The sequence below is a fragment of the Pleuronectes platessa genome, chromosome 4 (assembly GCF_947347685.1).
Source record: "Pleuronectes platessa chromosome 4, fPlePla1.1, whole genome shotgun sequence".
NCBI classification, from domain to species: domain Eukaryota; kingdom Metazoa; phylum Chordata; class Actinopteri; order Pleuronectiformes; family Pleuronectidae; genus Pleuronectes; species Pleuronectes platessa.
Window position 1 is genome coordinate 24,651,673 of NC_070629.1, and position 20,570 is coordinate 24,672,242.

General features: G+C 42.5%; 1 protein-coding gene across 1 annotated transcript; it reads left to right on the forward strand.

Moving 5' to 3' along the window:
• Positions 1–1,010: 1,010 nt before the first annotated feature.
• ndufs4 (NADH:ubiquinone oxidoreductase subunit S4) lies at positions 1,011–16,070 on the forward strand. Its single transcript, XM_053421791.1, has 5 exons — positions 1,011–1,140; positions 3,728–3,806; positions 14,653–14,825; positions 14,934–15,007; positions 15,864–16,070. Exons 1-5 carry the CDS (start codon positions 1,058–1,060, stop codon positions 15,965–15,967), a joined length of 513 nt encoding a protein of 170 aa, XP_053277766.1. The 5' UTR covers positions 1,011–1,057; the 3' UTR covers positions 15,968–16,070.
• Positions 16,071–20,570: the final 4,500 nt, after the last annotated feature.

The following is a 20,570-nucleotide window of genomic DNA, read 5'->3' on the forward strand; positions in this document are numbered from 1 at the left end:
GACATATACCACAATGAGGATTTTTTGCTGTCCCATTACTCTAGTGTTTAGTACAGCATTTAAAAGTGTTTAAGCTCTACACCAATTGGATAAACTGCTGTTTATTTCTATCCGTATTATATACAATATTTGAATAAACGCAATATGTATTCAACATTTAACTGTAACATGAGATAGTAGAACTTCTAATGTGAATTAAATTGATCGAAAACCAATTCAGACAGAGAAATAGGAGAGTTTGTACGGTGGCCGAGAGAGCTCAACACACTGCGAATAAAGAAAACACATGAAAATACAAAAAAACACGTGGGATTTAACAACACATGCGCTCCAAAAAAAGTCACAACACATGCAAATACAGAAATAGAAAATACACGTGCAAATTAAGGAAAACATCTTCATCAATTTGACGACACACATGTGCAAATACAGAAACACACTGCAGATTGCGAAAAAACCACAACGAAAACTTTTGTGAAGTTCCATCACCACTGACGAGTAGCAAGGAAAGGAACATGTCAGTTGTTGTTTTTCTTAATTTGCAGCGTGTGTCTGTATTTGCACATGTGTGTCGTCAAATTGATGAAGATGTTTTCCTTAATTTGCACGTGTATTTTCTATTTCTTTATTTGCAGTGTGTTGAGCCGCCCTAAGGTTGTTTAGTTTAAGCATCACACACCTTCACACACAGCTCATTAAGACAAGTGATCCCAACTGAAGTTTAATGTCTATTCTACACTTTGATCTCTGCATCAAGAACAAATCCAGCTTTTGACAGATTGAAGCCATTTCTGGACCCTGTAAGAAAACCCCTGCTGAACTCCTCTCTGTCAACACCCTGCTCGTCGTTACCTGTGATATATGAAATGAACATGAGGTGTGAACAGACGCTGCTGGCTGTGTCTGGACATGTCTCCCTGCGTGTGGCACGTCCACTGTAAAGTAATATCTGGCATCTGTCCTCCATGTCTCCTTCACGTCTCCTCCAGTTGCCGCCGTCAACCGCGCGCACGCTTTGTCCCTCTGCGCTCGCCGTACTCCAGTGTTGACAACAGACATGGCGTCCTCAATGTCACTGCTCGGCTTGGGACGGTTAGCTGTGATCAACACCGCTTCTAGGGTGTTGCTGAACCCCGTCAGGTAATTCACTGTCCGTTGTCTAGTGGTTTAATGTGCACACGTGTTACTGTGCCTCTTTTATTGTGGAACAGTCAACTGTAAGTCGGCTAAAGACGATGCTAGCAGGCCTAGCATGTCACAGGCTAATCTGTGGCTGCAAGCTAACCAGCTTTGTAGCATAAAACACTTTGAATAAAACACGTTTATAAAGTTTCCCTTCTTTATTTGGCACAGTGTGGATGTTTAAACACTTAAGTACGTTCTTTCTCGCTGTTTTAAAGTGACTTGGGTGTTGGCTAATGTCAGGGTTACCCTGTGTCCTTACAGCTAGCCGGCTAGTTAGCTAACACCAGGTCCAACTTGTCTGTGTAGAAATGAGTTTGGCTGCTAATGAAGATAAACGTTGCTCACTGCTCCACACATGGACGTCACTATGTGAACTAATATCGTTCAGCTAGATGGGAAATCTTCATTTAATAACGGATCTCATCAGGAATAAAAGAGGTGGCTAACCGGAAGCTAACCTGTAGCATCACAAATTCACTTTTTAATTTGTTAACACAATGGATTTCTTGCAGTAAAACACATGTCTCTGGTTTATTCATGTAATATGTTGTATTACTGGGCTGTTATTCCTTTTCTGTTCTAATCATGTTTGCACTTGATCCCATTGTTTTCTAAGTAAATAAACCCATCATATCCTGTGAACTGCTCACTATAGGAAAAACAACGTGACAACATATGTGTTTATTTGACGTTGCTGCTCTTCTGGTTTCTGCCCTTTTTTAATACACAAATATGTCACTTCCTCATTCTTGAACAGTTTCCTGAGCTTCTCCAGATCTGTTACCCACAACACTCAACCATCACCACTTACTCCATTGTAGCTCATGTTCCTGCTTGCAGACAGATATTGACGTTATTTAATAAATAGTTAGTCTAGCCGCCTACAAAACATCCACAATTGATTCAGCTGGGGATTAGAAATGTTTAGCTTTGGGTCGGTAGCGTTAAGTTATACGCTGTATTATTTGACACCCGGATAAAGAGCGGAAACAGTTTGGCTCCAATTTATGCAAACAGTGCTTCGTTCCAGTCTTATCATAATATCAGTAGATACGTTTTGGGATTTGGGGAAATAAATATTATGATAACTTAATGTTCGATTTTCTCATTTAATTTAACTGACATAACATATGTAATATTGTTAGTGATTTTATTTACAGTCGACGTGAGTTTTGGTATAGATTAAATATGTCGGGGGGCATGTAATCCACATTGCGGCACGCTATGTTGAGATACTGACACAACATTTGCTCTAAATGTGTATGTGGGCAAGCTGACAGCAGTTAATGTGAGATTACATGATATACTGTCAGGATATGTTCAAACATATTTATGCATAAGCCTGCAAATGATATTGTTTCTTGCATATTCATCTTTGTCTACTCGGTTCAACACTGTTGAATATTTCTTCAAATATTTGCTCTGAAACATAAGCAGCCAAGAGTTTTTCTACACTCTAAGGTTTTGATTTGCCTGAAGGACTGAAGCCATCTGAGACCAGTCACATTGCAACTGATGGCTTTATTTTCATCTTTTCGTAATTTGACATTGGCCTCATCAAGCATTCGATGGGAACATGAAATAATAGTTGACAGGTTGGATTGTGTTGCTTCACCAAGAGAAACACGTTGTCCAAGTGAAAATTCAAATTCCATTTCATTTTCTAGGCGTGAACATGAGTTGATAAAGATGTTGGAGATTAGAAATGGACTCAGCTGGCTTAGAGTCCAGGAAGAAGAGACAAAAACTTTTGCACATGTTCCTCATTTTAAGAATACAACATAATATCTGAGGCTTGAACTGAAAACTCTTTGTTTTTGATTAATCTGAAACATAAACATTTGCTTTATCTGTGATAGATGTTGATCACATACAATTAACTACTGTATAGGAAAGTAAAGCATTATATACTGTAACTCCATTTACTACCTATTACTATCTAAACTTATTATACATTGTTCTGCATGTGAGTGCCGTCTGCAGGGATTCATTCGAATGACAACTTAATAGAGTCAACTATAAACATGGAACACCTGAAACAATAGTTGCATAGGTCACAATGATGTTTTTATTGTATTCTTTTACATTTTATTTATTATATGAGACAGTAGGGGGATCTGTAGTGTGAAAATACTTACATTTTAAATAAATAAAACACAGATAATCTGGACATTATCTGGAATGTGATTATCTGTAATAGCCCTTTACTTTCTGAGCCCCAATGGCACATTACTGTTTTGTGACGGCTGCACATTCACAAAGAGCTACACAGTCCTTGCCTGACAGTTGACCACAGCCAACATGAAGCACGTCCTGTCATTAGGATGAGAGCGACAGTCTGCCAGAGATTCACCAGACAGAACTAATATGTGGCGGGGAAAATTCACTTTTGATCTCTTCTTATTTCACGATATATCCTTGCCCCATCATTTCCTCGGAGATAGTCGGCCTTTGCAGAGTGAAGCTTATTTATCATTTACTTCTTTGTTGCTCGTCTGGTGTTTTGTGCTCTGTGTGTAATGTCTGTCTAACGGTTTTTCAGGTCTACAAGCACATCAACATGGAGGCTGGCAGAGAAACAAGGACAAGACACGCAACTTATTACAGTTGATGAGAAATTGGTAAGGATCCCTCTCTGTTCAACGTGACACACCAATTGGTGTTTGTCTGATCTACTGTCCCCCAATTACGTTCCTGGAAAATTTGTTAAAAAGGTCTTCGAACTCGCTGCCAAAGTGGGTTCGTAGTGGACAGTAGGCTTTTGTAGCAATATGATGGCAAATGTCATCACTGGCTCCCAGTTATTATTATGAGTTACTGCAGTAAACAAATAACTTTAAAAATGGAGTTTAGATGAAAAACTCGTTTAATTTGACAATATCATTGTGTTTGATGCCACCAAAGTAAATATTAGCTTTCATTTGAATTTAGATAACACCAAGTATTTGCAGTCCTTCCTCTGCAAAAATAAAGTTATATAATTCAATGAAAATTAGAATAAACAGCATAATTAACCTAGTGTGAGTCTCCACTGTGTTGCTGTGCTATGTTTCTCTCGCCTTCTGTTTCACCATGTGTGTGGCTTACCCCCTCCCCACACACGTGGAGTAGAGGAGATACAGGTTGGCAGCCTGTCATGTTAAGTGATTCAAAGATTACAAACAAGTGTTTTGAATCCCACTAAAACCAAGATGTAGTCAGACGTCTGTGTCAAATGTCTTTAAATCGGGTCAAATGATCAGCGTTTTTTTAAATACACACAATCTGGCGACAGCAGCAAGGATGACTTGCTGCTCTGCTTCCGGTCCTGGCCAGAGTACTGGCACCTCTTCTGCTGTTACAGCTGCACCCCCCAAGTAAAGAGGACAGACTGCGGCTTACATGACCGATATTGGTTGTTAGGTGCAAGTTTTCTTTTTTCTTTTGGTCACATTCATTGCCACAAATGCACCATAAACATTCTTTTGCACTCTCTGTCCAAGGCACAAGAGAATACAATCAAAAGAGAACAGTACCCCACTGATTTGGCAGTGCACTCAAGCATTGGGAAAAATAGTAAATTAAAGTCCATTTAATTTTTATTTCTTATCAAACCATGTCAGCAGAGGACCACTTTTTCTCCAGGTCATTGCCATAATGCAAGATTTGTTTTCTCCAGCTTGTGGTATATGATGTTGCAATTTCAAGTTACTGCCCTCAAACCAAATGTAACTGGATTAAACATATGTAAACAAACTGAATGTCAGAATCATGATCAAGCTAAAAATCAGTGACTTTCTCTTTACACTTGTCAAGTGGTGGGGCTTGTGTAGCTCGTCCATGGTGCTTGTTTCATTACGTGCTAAAGCACAGTCCAAACAGTGATAAGTGAGCATTTGAAGTGGCCAAGGTTAGCAATGTACCGACTGTACAAAACAAAGAGGGATCTTTGACGTAAATGGCTTGTCATTAAAAGACGAAGGAGATAGACGATAAAGAAGAAAGAGGGAGTTAGGGGAGAATGTGGGAGTCTGTTGTAGACTTGTGGGGGTTTGCTGTGTGTGGGCAGCGTCAGTGCGCTTTTGTCCCAGCCCAAAGCTGACCATACTGGCAGACAAACCTTTGGCTGGGTGGAGTGTCTGTCTCTGTCCTCTCAGTAGGGGCCACTGAGAGGAACAGCGAGGACATGAAAAAAGAGGGCCTCCAAAAGTGGGGAGGGGTGAAAGAAAAGCAAGTTTCATGGAAACAAGTTTGTGAGACACCCTGAGACTCATGAAAAAGACAGTGGGCACTTCAGTGTTGTTTGCCACAGAGGTTCCTTTGTAGCGTGCCGTTGCTGGCGACGGCGGGAAGTACTCTAATGCTTACCCAGACAGGCCAAAAAGAGAGGCCTCAGCTGTTTACAGTACAGTGGTCCCTGTCTCACATGGAAGAGGGCAATGAGAGCACTCTCCCTTTTGGGCATTCAGCGCATGTCAGCACGCTAGTCCTTCATCAGGCTGTCAATAATTGTGAATTGCTTTTCCGGTTGGACCAATCAAACCAGGGTCTCGATCCACTGCAAGGTTATGCCGGGCTCGGACGCTGTCTCTCTGGAGCAGCCCGAGGAAAAAGTGGTGTGCCACTTGTTGTGTGGCGAGTCTTTCTGAATAACCTCATTTAGATGAGGTTGCAATTTGGCCGGGGCAAACGATATTTTGAATTCACTCCAAAAGCTCTGTCTGACAATATGTGTGTGGCACTCATTATCTTGTCCTTAGTTCTCGTCTGTCCAAAAAATGCAACCCTTACAGGAACTCGCGTCCCTACAGCATGTTTGGTCATATCCATTACAGACAAATTTAGGCTTTGAAGGGCAATACTATTCTGCAGGTCAAAAATCTGAACAGATCTGTTGAAAAATACTTTTAGTGGGATTTGTGCAGGCTGCTTTAGTCATTAAAGTGTCTAAACCCACAGATAATTAGGGCTTGAAACGGCATTTCTGAATTTGACCTACATTTTCAGCTGTTTTATTTAACTCAAAGTCCGCAAAGTATACAGCAGTTATCAGATAAATTAATATATATTAGCCTCAGGAAATATAGACATGACCTGAGGATGTGTCCACTGCCTTCAAGTGGGCAACACATTCAGTCATTTCAGGTTTAAAAAATCAAAATATCAAACATCCCCCCCAGTTTAATTATTTGCTGGCTATAGGGTGATGTGACAGTAAAGTATCTTTGGGTTTTTCTACTCACAGACAAAATGTTTTTTACTGTTTTCTGAAATGTTAAGGACCAACTGATTATCAAGACTCTAACCAGCATAATCACTAACGAAAACAATTGTTTGTTTGTTTCCTGGTATTTAAAAGGTCGAAAATGTTTTAAAATCTTTTCATGAGCAAATCATTGAAGGCATTGTCTACATTTCAGAAAAAAAGCCAAATAAAAAGACCTGCGTGATGGAGCTCCAGTGCCCAGAGCGGTTCCCTCGAGTGCCCGGGCCGACCTGCTTTTGTTTGTAATTACTGTTTGATTAAGCATGCTGGGCAGCTCCCAGGGTCCAGCTGGCTGGCCACTGATACACCGCTTTACACGTAATGTCTGTGACCTCCCTCAATTAGAGCCAGGCCTATTGCTTTACTCTTTGGCCTCTTGCAGAAGCAACTGAAGTTATAGCTGCAGCAGCTGCTTGAATATGTGATATTACAATATCCCCCACTTGTGCTCGAGTGTCTCAGTGTCCACTCCTGCTTCAGCCATGGCCAAGTGCGCTCCCTCTCTCCACATAAAGGCAACACCATAATCTTAAAGCGCTTGTGAAGCCTTGTTATAGAGTTCTCTAAAGGCACTAGGGTTTTATGAGACAGAGGAGGACAGTTATTAGAGGGTGGGGAATTGAGGGGGAAGTGTGTGTGGGGGGGGGGGGGCACAGAGAGGAAGAGCGTCTTAAATTGGTAGAGCCATTTGATTCCTGACATCTTGAGTTTGCTAATCTGAAATCTTTTGTTTTCTCACAAAATTAAAGTCCAGCGCGTGCTCGGCAAATAACATCACATCTGGAGTAAAGATGTGGGGGTTGATAGTGGTAAGGTAGTTGAGTCTGAAGGCCGGTTGTTGTTTTTAAAGATTTAGATTGAAATCAGATCGGAAAAATCCAGAGTATGTCGCTCAAGTTTAATCACGCAAAGATCAGACAAGACCCTCGTACAGATAATATTTAAAGGAAGCTGGTTGACTTCAGGTCCTTTCAGTGCAACAGGCCGATTCGCTTGGACACACCAGTTTGCATGGTGGCACTTTGGAACTCAACTTTCGCAGAATTAGATGCGTTGGCCCAAGTGTCCTTGGGCAGAGTACTCTCAGCCAGTGCAACTTCGAACAGGTATTTGCTTTCGTGTTTGGAAATCGCAAGAAAATCAGCGTGAAGGACAACGGAGACGCAGTAACAATAAAAATCCTTCCATCTCAACTATGAGGATATATTTAGCACAAGGAGTTTGAGTCTGCACTACAGCGGTGTATATTCTCTAAGCCTGTCTAGCCACAGACGGAGTGACCTACAGTGCAGCAGACCACATTCCCCCCCCCCCCCCCCTCCCTGTTATCCTCCTCTCCCTCCCTCCCTCCCTCCCTCACACATAGACAACTTAAGTGTCTGTTTTGTCTGGTTGCCCTTTCATACGGCGTGCTTATGCAAAAAATCTCTCGGCTCAAGTTTGGAGTAGTGGGTCAGAGGATGTTGGTCTTTGAAGAGCGCTGGACAAGAGGCTTTATTATGTATCATCCACTAAATAGTATTTCATTCATTAACACTCTCTTCCATAGAGTCTAAGCCTCTTAAGAGGACTTCTCAGCCCTGTCAGTGCCGAGGAGTTTTAGGAAGTGTCTCGCTGCAAAGTGTTGTGTTTGTGTAACGGGTAGAAAAAGGTTTGCTGCTCCAGTTTGCCTGCACCTTCATTTCTTCAGAGATTGTAAACTCACAGCTATTTTCCAGAATACAAGAACTGTTTCAGTCTTTATAAATCGCTGTGATGACTGAATGACATCTTGGCTCATAACTACTGGTCAGACAAAGTGAGGCACTTTATGATGTCACCCTGGGCTCTAAGATCTTTTAATGGTTTTGTTATTTGCAGACTATCTGCAGAATTATAAATTAAGTCAAATTAATTGACTTTTTAAGAAAAGAATTGGCAGATTATTAGGTGATGAAACGTTTCTGTTCTCAATGTGCACTGTTTGCAGCTGCAGTTGATTTTTATTATCAGTTATTCAACTTTATTAAGTTAATCAATATGAAGAACATCCTTACTTTTTTTTTAGTTTTTTTGCTTATTAAATGATTATAGATTTGCTTTACTGGCAAAACATTTGGACTGACGTTTGAAGGAGTGTTTCTGAGATGCTGTACGACACGCAGACAAATAAGTGCGTCTGCATCCAACATATTCATAAGTGACCTTCTCCTTCCCCTCTCGTTCCAGTCCTCACCGGTATGTGTAATGTGAGATTCGAGATGACCCTCGCGCCAGCTGCTCCTTGTTCTCCAGAGTTGAACCACTCCCACACATGAGCAAGCAACATAATATTTGTTTCTATTAGAGACGCCCCCTATGTCCAATCAGTAATTGGCACGCTTTTTCCACTTCAAAGACGTCTGAAGGTGGGAACTGGCGGAGGCTGTTGAGTGAGGCTCTTGGTCTGGGTGTGGGCAGGACAGTGGGGGGTTAAGGGTGATGTGTTTGGGCTTTCACCACATGCTGACTCAACATGATTCAGCTTGGCTGACCTTATGACCCCCCCCCCCCCCCGGCTGCCGGGCTGCAGTTTTGGCATACAGGCGTTCATACAATGATAGGCTGCACCATACTTGTTTCATGGTTGTCACGCTGTCCACTACTACACGTAACAAGTTTGTGGTGATGCTAGAGGTATTTAGTCTGAGTCAGTTGTGTACAGACAAACCTTGTTTGCTTAGTTCTTCTATTTTGTTGTCGTACTAACAGGAAAATACACTCTGTACCTCTGTTTATATTTAAACCCTATAAATAGGACGGCCAGTATTTGTGTTTAGACTATCTGACTGGACTTTTTTCTAGGAATTGAAACTTAATTTATTGTTAATCTAACCCTGATAGTCCTTGACAATAGCCAGACTATATGAATGGGTTTATATTCAAATCTAAAAACCTCTCAGGTTGGAAGGGGACCATCGGTGAACAGTTTTTTTTAGATCTCCCCAGAGATGTATGTTCGGGTTCAAGTTGAGGCTCTCCCAGAGTTTTCCCTAAGCTACTCCTGAGTTGTCTTGGCTGCATATGTGAACTGTAGTCTCAGTCCTTTTCATTAAGGACGTTTCTATACTTTGCTTCAGTCCCTGCCAGTCTGCCTGTACCTGCTGCTGGAAAACACCCCTCAGCGAGATGCTGCCACCACCGGGCCGCCCCGTTAGGATGGTACTGGACAGGCGATAGGCAGAACCTGGTGGTGATGGCGCTTGACAGTTCCGCCAACCTTTCAAATTGCTTTTACCAGACCAGAGGACCTTGTGTCTTGTGAGATTTTAAGGTGTTTTCACTTGGGAGACGCTTCCGTCTAGCACCATTCAGTCATAGGTCTTTTCTGATTGCAATGTTGTGTAGCCGACTGCAAGCCCAGACAATGTAGCCAACCGTAAAAGGAATTTGCACATCGTATTACATTCACAGAACGGCATTCTAAGGAACCTCCTTTCTTTTCAGCGTGTGTGTGTGTGTGTGTGTGTGTGTGTGTGTGTGTGTGTGTGTGTGTGTGTGTGTGTGTGTGTGTGTGTGTGTGTGTGTGTGTGTGTGGTGGGTGGGTGTGTGGGTGGGTGGGTGGGTGGGTGGGTGGGTGGGTGGGTGGGTGGGTGGGTGGGTGGGTGGGTGGGTGGGTGGGTGTGTGGGTGTGTGTGTATACTTGGTTGTTCCTTGCCTCTTGTTGATTTGAGAGGTTTGCGAGTTGAGACACCGGTCATGTTTTTAATGGATAAGCCTGGTCTCCTGGGAAAAAAACAACAACTTATAATTCCAGATATTGTTTCCCAATAAAGATCAGACCTGGCATACAAAACATAAGTCAGGGACCAATCAGCCGTCCTCAACAGCTCCTTCATGACCATTGTGTCACTGCATTCAACAAAAACCCAATGTGGCAGAGGACTTGCACACTGACCGCAGAGACACCTTTACTGGTGATGAGGTTGAATTTGTTCAGGGAGATTTCATTGAGATGTGGATCCAGTCCATTGCTCCAATGACATGAGGAAATCCAGCCATGGCATGGAAATCCATTTTCTCTCTGACCCGTCGAGCAGCAGTGCTTGTTTTCTGAGGCCAATGAAATACCCCCACAAAGCACTGAAAGCAATATTCAGCTCATGGTTTGTCTTGACAGACCAATCTGTAATCTCAAACTGGTTTGTTCCAGTGGACAGAAATCCCAGGTTGCACAAGGCCTGGATATGCACTGTGTTTCGTCTTTTCTGAAACTGGAGGAAGGCAGTTGCAGAGATCCAAGTCATTAGTCCTTGGAAAACAAAATCTGCTGATAAGCCAAACACATTCCCTGTTTGTACAGCTTGTATCGGCACTTCCAGTAATTAACCACATCACAATGTCTTGTGTTACCTTTAGTATTATTTAACTGGTTTAACTCAACTTCTGTCTAACTTACAGCCAACTGTCTTTCGAATTGACGCAATAACTCAGTCACCTTAAATGGTTTCATGTTTACAAACTTCTTTGTAGTTTCTTAAGAAAATATGAATAGCTTAATATTGTCTGTAAATGAAGTACACAAACTATGAATGGGATGTTTAAATTCCTTTTAATGAATTAGCAATTTGTTTGACTGCAACACAACAACATGCTCTGATTTACTCTTTGACCTGAGCCCAGTGTTTCTACTGTTAACACTGCAGCACTGTCCAATCCTCCGTGCAGTGTTCTGGTGTCTGATAAAACTTCAAACTCTCGCATCCGTGACTCAAATTTCCAGAAGAGCATTTTGTTGTCTTGGTACCTGAAGCAACACACAATCACAAACGTGGCCTCATGCATTGTTTTTGTTTTTTTTAACACACGGCTGTTTTTGTTCTGAATCCTCACGAACATGGGCTAGACACTTAGACTGAAGGAAGAAATGAAACTTAATGGTAATCAGGCTTCTCTTACTGGTTTCCACATTTTGAGGTTGATTCTGCAGAGGAATTAGTACCAGGATGGAAAAGACTGAATTTCGCAATCTTTTATTTTGATGTACTTTGCTCCTCACCTCCTCTCTTAAGAGGACGCTCTGTCTCTCTCTACTTTCTCCTGTTATTTCCTTCAGTTTAACACTTGAGCACGTTTAGATTTTTTTCTTGTTTACACAGAAATCCACCAGCTTTCAGCATTCTGGTGGGCCCAGCGGCCCCACAGCGACAAGCCCCTAGTGCTCTTTATCTGGCACGTAGCCTGGAGGTGTCAGAATTATCGACACGCTTTCACGTGACGGAGACTTTGCCAGCCTTTCCCCCCCCCCCCTCTCTTAAGCCCTGCATTCTGTCTGCCCAGCCAGGTATTGTAGGGCCCCGTGAAGGCCCTGTGAATAGTGTCAAACTTGATAGTTCTCATTTTGCTTCCTGTACATGGCAGAAGAAAAAGTGCCCACCGTGTGGGTTTTCCTTTTGTGATATCCCTCTCTAGTCCTCCTGGGAACACACCACATTCCAGCCACAATCATTCCCTTTGTGAATCTGGGTATTGTGGGTGAGTCTGTCATGCCAATAGCCCTCCTAGCTTTCAGTGTAATGCGTGCAAGTATCATAGAAGTCTAGACTCATATTTTTGCAAACAATGCCAGATAATGAGCGGTGTGTTTTCAGTGATTTGGCCGGGCTCTTGTTTTGACACATCCTTCCTCGTTCATGAAGGACCTTTTGTGCTCATCCATGCCTAAGATGTGATTTAAGGTCTGCTACATCTGGACAAATTATTGCACCAGTTTACCATACATGGGCCTCCTGTGTCAGTTGTGGTTTATGCAACGTACACATGCGTAACCATCGTCTGGCCCTGCTAATCCCAAGGGTGTCATTTCTGCTGCGTCTCCGAGGAGGGTTTTCTATCTCCCAGAGCAGAGCAGATCACAGGAGTGCTAAATGTTTGTGACTGCAGGTTGGGTTCACCTCAACTAGGAAGGCACCATTTCCCCCGGAATTCCAAAATCCAAATGTGTTTTGGTTTTCAGGGAATTCTTCTCTTCTGAGCACTTCAGGAGTATCAGGTATTTTGAATGTTATTCATTCAAAAACATAAAAACTTCTATCCAACGGAAACATTTTTAAACGGCTTTAGATTATCTGCAGCAGACTTGTGTCATGAACCGTCCACAGTTCCCCCCTTTGGGTGAAGGGAACATGTTTTCCTCCTCGCTCTGACAAGAGGGAATTGTCAAGGTTAAGTAGATAGGGCAGCCGGAAATAATTACCGAGCACTTGTGAATTTTTTCCCCCCCGCCTTTTGTTCGTGTCTTCCCTTTCATTTTAACAATCTTTTCAATGTGCAGATCTTGTTTATGATTAAATTCAGTCTGGTCGAGCCTCAGCAAAGCAAAAGATATTCCCCCCCGAAACGAGCTGTAGTCAAATGATTGGACCTGTAATTTCCGAGGCTTAGATGCCACTGGAAGCTCCTTTAGCCCAGGGAGAGGCCGGCTTTTGTGTTGAGTTCATGCACAACGACCCCCTTTCTACAAATCAACTGGCAGATGACAGACAATGATGAAAAATTGATTCTTTGAAGTTGTAATGGCCATTGAAATGTGTAAAATTCTTGTACTGAAAGGAGAGCACCCTGGAAGGCCCTCAGTCTTGGGTGGCTGCTGGTTGCATGCTGGGAGGTTGGTCTGTGTTTTGTCGGAGACTTCCCATCGCTTGTTAGCTAATTCCCTGAAGAATTGGACGAGATCCTTGATCGGAGCTTGAAGGGTCTCCAGTTGCTCACAAATATGCATTTAGTACGCCCCTCCTCCTCCTGCAGCCCCACTGGCCTACTTTCTGATACTGTCTGGAATAAGTAAAAGTATTAAGTGTTAATTACATCTAAAACAAACTGCGTAAAAATCTCTTATTATATTCTTCTTATCTGGTTTTCTGTCTTTTTGGTGTTTGAATCTGACATTGACTTTTTTTCCTCATCTGTAAGCTGTATTTTATAAAGTTGTTATTCACTTAGAATAAAATTGAGAAGAAATTTTAAGTCTTAAAAAACGAAAACTATTACCTGGAAAAATTAGTGTCCGACCATTAAATGCTGACGGACGTTTACAAGCAACATATCAAGAAGTAGAGAGAAATCACAGTAAAGTTCTGACAGGTTAAAACACGGGAGAAATTGATGTGTAGTTGTAACAGCTGTGCTGGCAGAGCCGGACCTGCCCACAGAGCGAGCTGCAGATCACACAAATAATAAAACTACAATCCAAACTTTTTAGTTTATTTTACTGTGACTATAAAAAGTGTTCACTCCTTGAATTTTTCATATTTTATTGCTGTTTCTTGTGACACTGAAGACGTATTTGAGCTTTTTTTGACTCTGGTATTTTAAAGTGAAAATAAATCCCTACAGATCGACTTGAAGTACAAAAATATAAAACATCATGTAGTTGATTACCTAACTCCTTTTTATAGCACCTGAATAGCTAACTTTCAGATGACCTCCCTCAACTAATGTACACACATTCGTCTTTTCGTGGCCCCTCTCTGGTTTGCAGGGAGAGAAAAAGACATCAGTCAGAATTGTCCTGGAAGAACCCGAGCTGCTCTGAGACCAGAAACATGTCAGTCGGTTAACTCCAGGCACATGGTCGCGTTAAAAGGAAGTTTGACGGCTTTCAGTATTTGTTTTGACGGCTCACTCTAACGCATCCTCCTCTAAGATCAAAGCTTTGCCGCCGGCGATTGTTTTAAGATGAATCATTTTCTAACACAAGTCATTATGGAATTAAAGACCTTTAAAGGACTTTAGCACTAAAAGTCCTCTCTCACAATGTTAAAGAAAGTGATAAAAGATAATAATAAATGATTTCTTTCTTGCGTCATGTTCCATTATTCCAAGTTTTTCATGTAAATCCGTTGTGTAGTTATGAGTGGAATCCTAAAACCAATCAAACAAACCACTTATGAGTGTTGATCAAAGACACGTTGATCATAAAATGATGGCGTGCTAAAAATAACGTTGGGCCCAGGATCACATCAGCAGCTCATTCCATCAACATCCTCAAACTTCACAACATAACATATCTGATCGTTCTCAATACATTAGCCTGAGTTCACAGGCCCCTGCACAGTTTTATTGATTAATGAATAATGTTAAAATGTTAAACATTGCCATTTTCGGAGAAGCAACTTCTTTACAAACTGGTTTATAATAAGAACAATATATAGTTTGAATTCCTCCCGTTCCCCCGTCTGACACTGTGCTCCCTCTCTCTGCAGGACATCAGTTCTCTGTCGGGCGTTCCAGACGAGCACATCAAAACACGCAAGGTTCACATCTTCGTGCCGTCTAAAACCGCCATGCAGTCCGGAAGCAACAGCACCAAGAAGTGGAAGATCGACTTCGACACCAGGGAGCGCTGGGAGAACCCGCTGATGGGCTGGGCCTCCTCGTAAGAACCCACATCTTCTTTGTGTTGTATATCCTGTCAAATCAAAGTTTTCATATTGTCCCATTCAGAGAGAAAATGGTGTCACTGACGTCTCTGTGTGTCTTCCAGGGCTGATCCTCTGTCCAACATGACTCTGTCCTTCTCCTCCAAGGAAGACGCCGTCGCCTTCGCTGAGAAAAACGGTACGAAATGTGAAATGTAAAGATTTTATGTAGAATTGAACATTTAAAGCAACACGTTGGATAAAACATCTTTGATTTCAGTCGCTCAGTTTAGCTTTAAAAGTGATATAATGACTCATCGTTCTTTAGAGTTTCACCAACACTGAATGAACAGACAGAATATTCAATGAACACAATATTACGTTGAGGTAACTGTGGAGCAGGAGTAATTCGATTTTAATCTGAAACATTTGTCCACTTCACCGTCTTGACCAGCACCTCAAAGCTTTTTATTTTTCTCAGCAGTAAATTAACCGATGATCACGGAAACTTTGCTCTTTCTGCCAAAGTCCATCAGAATCTTTCGATATCGACAACGTGAATCTTTGTAAACGTTGTCAGCTTGTTAAACTCTCCAGAGCAGGATTGTCATCGGCTGATATTAGTGATAGTAGTAAAACAGCACCTGTTAAAAATGGCTTTACTGCAACGAGAGCAGCTGATTCCAATATGTGGGCCTCATAACGAATCCAGTAATAAAAGATTAAGAGAATAGTTTGGACGGGCCGACTCCATCATTCGAAACAGTCCCCGTAGCTTCGAGTGAAACATGGCGGACGCAGGTTTTGTGTTTGGCTCCACAGAAAGTTCACGTTGACTCCGAGGAACCGAAACCATCTGGGAAGGTTTGTTGAGACGAAGCAAAGGAAACGGCCGACCTCTGTTTATTGAGCCATGAAAGTGATTAGTGCAGTTGTGACTCCACGCAGCCTGTCGATGTCCACCGGACACCTCATTGTGGTTTGGAGCTGGTCCAGAGTGACTGTGTGTGACGCTCCGGCCTCCATCGCTCACTCTGAGGATGTTTTCACTTCAGGTTGGAGCTACGACATCACGGAGAGGAGGAGCGCCAAGCCGCGGGTGAAGTCCTACGGAGCCAACTTCTCCTGGGACAAGAGGACTAGGAGGTCCGCTAAGTGAACTGAAGACACACATCTGCTGCTGGGCCTGACCTCCGCTGGTCCCACAGCCGACTTGTATCGCTCTTGTCAATAAATGCATAATTATATACTTCTTAACCAAACATTTGGGTCATTATCGCTTTTCTTTTTCAAACATTCACCTCATCACTGACTACCTAGTGTCGACCAGACGATTGATGAGCTGTTTGTTCTCTGGGTGGAGCAACAGCGAGGGGAACATATTATTACAATTAGATATGTCCATCCTGTTACCTGTTTCCACAACTGGGTTCAAATAACAAGCGTTTCTCTTTGTGATTATTATTGTTATTATCACAACATCTGCTCGGCGAGGTGACCTTTCCTTTAAAGAGTATTTTTCTTTCAAACGTTTAACGACACAACCTCTTCAGGAAGGAAGTTTTAAAATGACGCAACAATGATTCACATCAAACTGGAGCCAAAGCTGAAGACTTCTGATTCATCTGAACAAACAACCACTTCCTTCATTTCACACATTCACCAAACCCAGTTCAGCCCTTTTCATGTTTTAACTTTGTCTTGCTGCTTGAAATTAATGTTTAAATCAAATTTAAAATAGTTGTCGGGGAGTTTTTCCACTTTTCGGGAGCTCTGCATACTTTTCTATCAAAGACGAATAAAGAATGAAATAAAATGCAGCTTTATTGGTCGAGTCGGGTTCAAAAGTCCAACAAATGTTTTCACAAATTCCCTCATTTACAGCTTAACCTCAAATGGTGAAGAACATGAAAAGACACGGGAGAATTAGTCTGAAGAACAAACTCTTTTTTCCATTACATTGTTTTTAAACGGGCACTTTCTGGTTATTCGCCCAAAATTAAGATAAAAATAAATAAACCACACGCTTTATTGTACAATAAAATAGTAAAGTATGTAAACGTGTCGGTCTCCACTCTGAGGTAAAGTTCCGACCTTTGGAAGAAGCTGTAAATTCCTCTCGATGCCCAGCTACTCACCCTTGGCCGTGTCCTTGTTGATGCTCTTTGTGTTCAGTAAACAGTGGTGTTACTCTGCGCCGGGCCCCGGACTGCGTGACTGCACTGATATTCACACAGCAATCATGGCCGCCTAATTGGTATAGCCCTTCGTTAATTAACGCACTGCATTGCAAAACTTTCACAGCCTTGCGCTCGCTATTTATTTTGTTCTGTCGCTCGGCACATCAAACGGGCCGATCTGATATGAGCGTAATGGTCCATCTGAACGCCCCCCCCCCCCCCCTTTGAAATCTCCTTTGGAGAGAAGCAGCGGCGGGAAAAAAAAAATGCTCTTGGCACAAGTTTGAATCATAAAAGTTGAAAGCATTCCGCCCCGTCTTGGCCCGTAAGCACAATAATGTATGTGGAATGAGCGGCATTGTTCGGAACCATCAGAACAACACACACACCAGCAGGAGGGCGGCTCGGAGCGGTCGGGACAAAGAGAACCTGGACTCGTAGGTCTCTAATAGTACGAACAGTTCTAGTTGGACGGCCGTAAAAACGAGTTATCTAATGTTGGCAGAGGGAAAATATCATTAACAAGGACACGTTTAAAGTGCACTGGGCTGTTAGACTCTGTTCCCTCCACTGAACCAGTATCACAGAGTCAGTTTCTTACTCATCCAGCAGTGAAAGAGGAGTTTTCTGTCTGTGGAGCTCACAGGAGGATTTCATTGAACCACAACACACGAGAGAGCGACATCTCTTTAAAGAATCAGGGTCAGTGACGCTCTGGAAACTTCAGGGACGTCACTCTGGAGGTTCTGAGGTGTAAACAGCGTCTGCTCTGTGGATCAGAGGAAATGGAGGTGAGTGGAACACGGGAAGCAGCAGGTGATGCTACACAGCAGCTCAGCAGGATTTCATTCTAACTGCTTTGAAATATATTAAAAAAAAAAACACTTTTAAAGTCTCCAATTCCATTTTTCCCCTCGGTGATCAGATCCCAGATTTGACATAACTCAAATTATGTCAAATCAGCATCGGGCTGTGGGCGGAGGTCAGTGTCTCTTCAGGGTCACGGTTCAATCCCCTGGACGTTCTGACACAACCCGGTGAGAACTGGACGTGGAGCTTCTCGTCTGCTGCTCACACATCTGCTCTTCCCATGTGGAGTCGTGGCCTCGCTCCACACTGTGTGGATCTTTGGGTGTGAGAGAGGGGAATCTGAAAATAGACATAAACTCATATTGTATGATTTCTTTGATCTCTGCCAAGGAGGTTACGACTCTGCCTTTACACTCAGAAAGATTACACGAAAACTACTGAACAGGTTTTGTGAAACGCGGTGGAAGGGTGGGACACGGGCCAAGAAGGAACCCATTACGTGCTGGCCTGGAACCAGGAATCTTTTTCACTTTCTTTTTTAGACATTTTCACTACTTTCCCTGGGAAACATTCATGGACCTTGATGAAAACAACCTGACATACTTAAAAGACCGATTTCTAGGACTGTGGCCTGTTGCAGATACACGAGTTGAGAAGATTTAAATTCGGCTTTGTAGGAGTTTCATCTGAGATAATCAGATTCAGAAGACAATCAATAATTTAATAAGTTTCTTTAACAGTTTGAGTTTTGTCCAAACGAGAAAACTGCTGCTCTACTGATGCACCTCTAGTTTTGAAAGTAGTGAAAGTAGTTATCTAACTAATAAACAAACACAAACAGGATGAAAGATTCACGTGTGATTAATAAATACTGTACAATATTTTGATTGTGTGTAGATGACATATGTGCTGATAAGATTGTGAGACTGCACAGTTTCCCACGGCTGCACCTGCTCATTACTACAGTGTTTTACAGTGTTTTCAGTCACTGAGAGTGTCTTCAGGTTTTATTCTTTTATGGGTTAAACAATAATTGGCCTCAGCAGCTGGGAAGATGGAACACAATCTGTTACACTTCATCCAATCACGGGTTCACATTTTATTGTGTTGGAAGAGAAACGTGGCTCCCAGACGCAGCAAGGCCGAGAGCGGAGATGGAGAGAATTCCTGCAGGAGCTCCGTGTGTACGAGTGGGAGAGAGATCTCAATCCATCGTGAATTGTTTTTATTTTCATCCTCCCGTCGTTAAAGAGAGGGTTGGGGGGGGGAGGTCCTCCTGCACCGAGTTGGAAAGCGCCCGGGCCGTTATCGAGCTGCATCCTGCTTCGATTCAGCAGCTGGACAGAGGCCTGGTGTGAAAGTCGTAGTTTGAACTCCAGCCAAGACGTTATTTGTTAATGGAGCTTCTCTAAATAACACAAACACCTTCACTCACGCAAACGATGATCTAATGAGTTCTGCTTTGAACTCCCCCAGCCCGGGCCACGAGGCACGCAACCCTGCTCGTGTGCAGCCAGGGACCTGCTTCCCTGCGTGTGTGTGTCTGTGTGTCTGTGTGTGTGTGTGTGTGTGTGTGTGTGTGTGTGTGTCTGTGTGTGTGTGTGGACTGCAGCTTGTTTTGAAGGGCACAGATTGATGGTGACTTGTGGTCGTCCAAACAGAACCTCACATCAACCCTGAAACGAACCTGTTGACCCGACGTGTACTGTTCATTTCATCGTTTATCATCTTTCATTAAAACAAATTAAAATCATCATCGTCTCCTCTGATTTTGACACATGGGGTTTTGTTTATTTAGAAGTTTGTAGTGTAAAGATTTATATTGTGAATTAGTATATTTTTTAATCTGTTGTTAGATACTGAGCCTGGGGACTGGACAGTTGCTTTCTCTCTATCTGTGGGAGTGGGAGGTCTTTGGGGGCAACAACTCAAATCCACGAGAACAACCATTTTATGGCGTTTTTCCATTTTTATATAATTTTCATCCAGAAGGAGAAAAAGGTGCCAAGTCGGTTAATGGGATATGAATCCATACAGATGGAGGAGTGGAGATGGGAAGTCCTCTGGCAGTTTAGTCTCACAGCAGAACAACCAGGGGCTGTTCACGCCTGAGCCGGACCTAAAGCTTTATTCAAAAAAAGAAAAGATTTAAATCTGCTCTTAAATGTAGAGAGAGGGTTTCTGCCCCCTGGACCCAGACTGGGAGATGGTTCCACACCAGAGGAGCCGGATGGCTGAGGTCTCTGGTTCTACTGGTGGAGACGGTTTGTGGAGCAATGGGACACTTTGAGCTCCGGAGGCTATGACCACTGAAAGAGTTGTGAATATTTTAATCTTCTTCTGGATTCGACAGGGAACCAGTACAGGGAACAAACAGGAGAAAAATGATCTCTTATAATAATTCCTGTCATTATTCCTGCTGCTGCATTATGGGTAATGTTCTATGTTTCTCATATTGTCAAGAAATCGGATGAAAGGACTAAAACCACCGAGCTGACTCAATGCTGACTCCCCAAGATGAACACAAACATATTTAAAAAGTCCAATTAAAAGTTATTAAATAAACAAAATAGTAATAAAAAAAGTTAAATCATTTCAGAAAATCTTTTATTACTCAAACAAGAATAAATGTACATGAGTCGGACTATTTTCAGCAGCGGATTAATACACATCCGGTGCTTCATGGAGCTTGTGGCATTTAATTTAAGAGATGGAGAAACACGTGATGTTATCTCAGCTCTGTTTTGATGTCGCTGGCGTTTGGACGAAGTG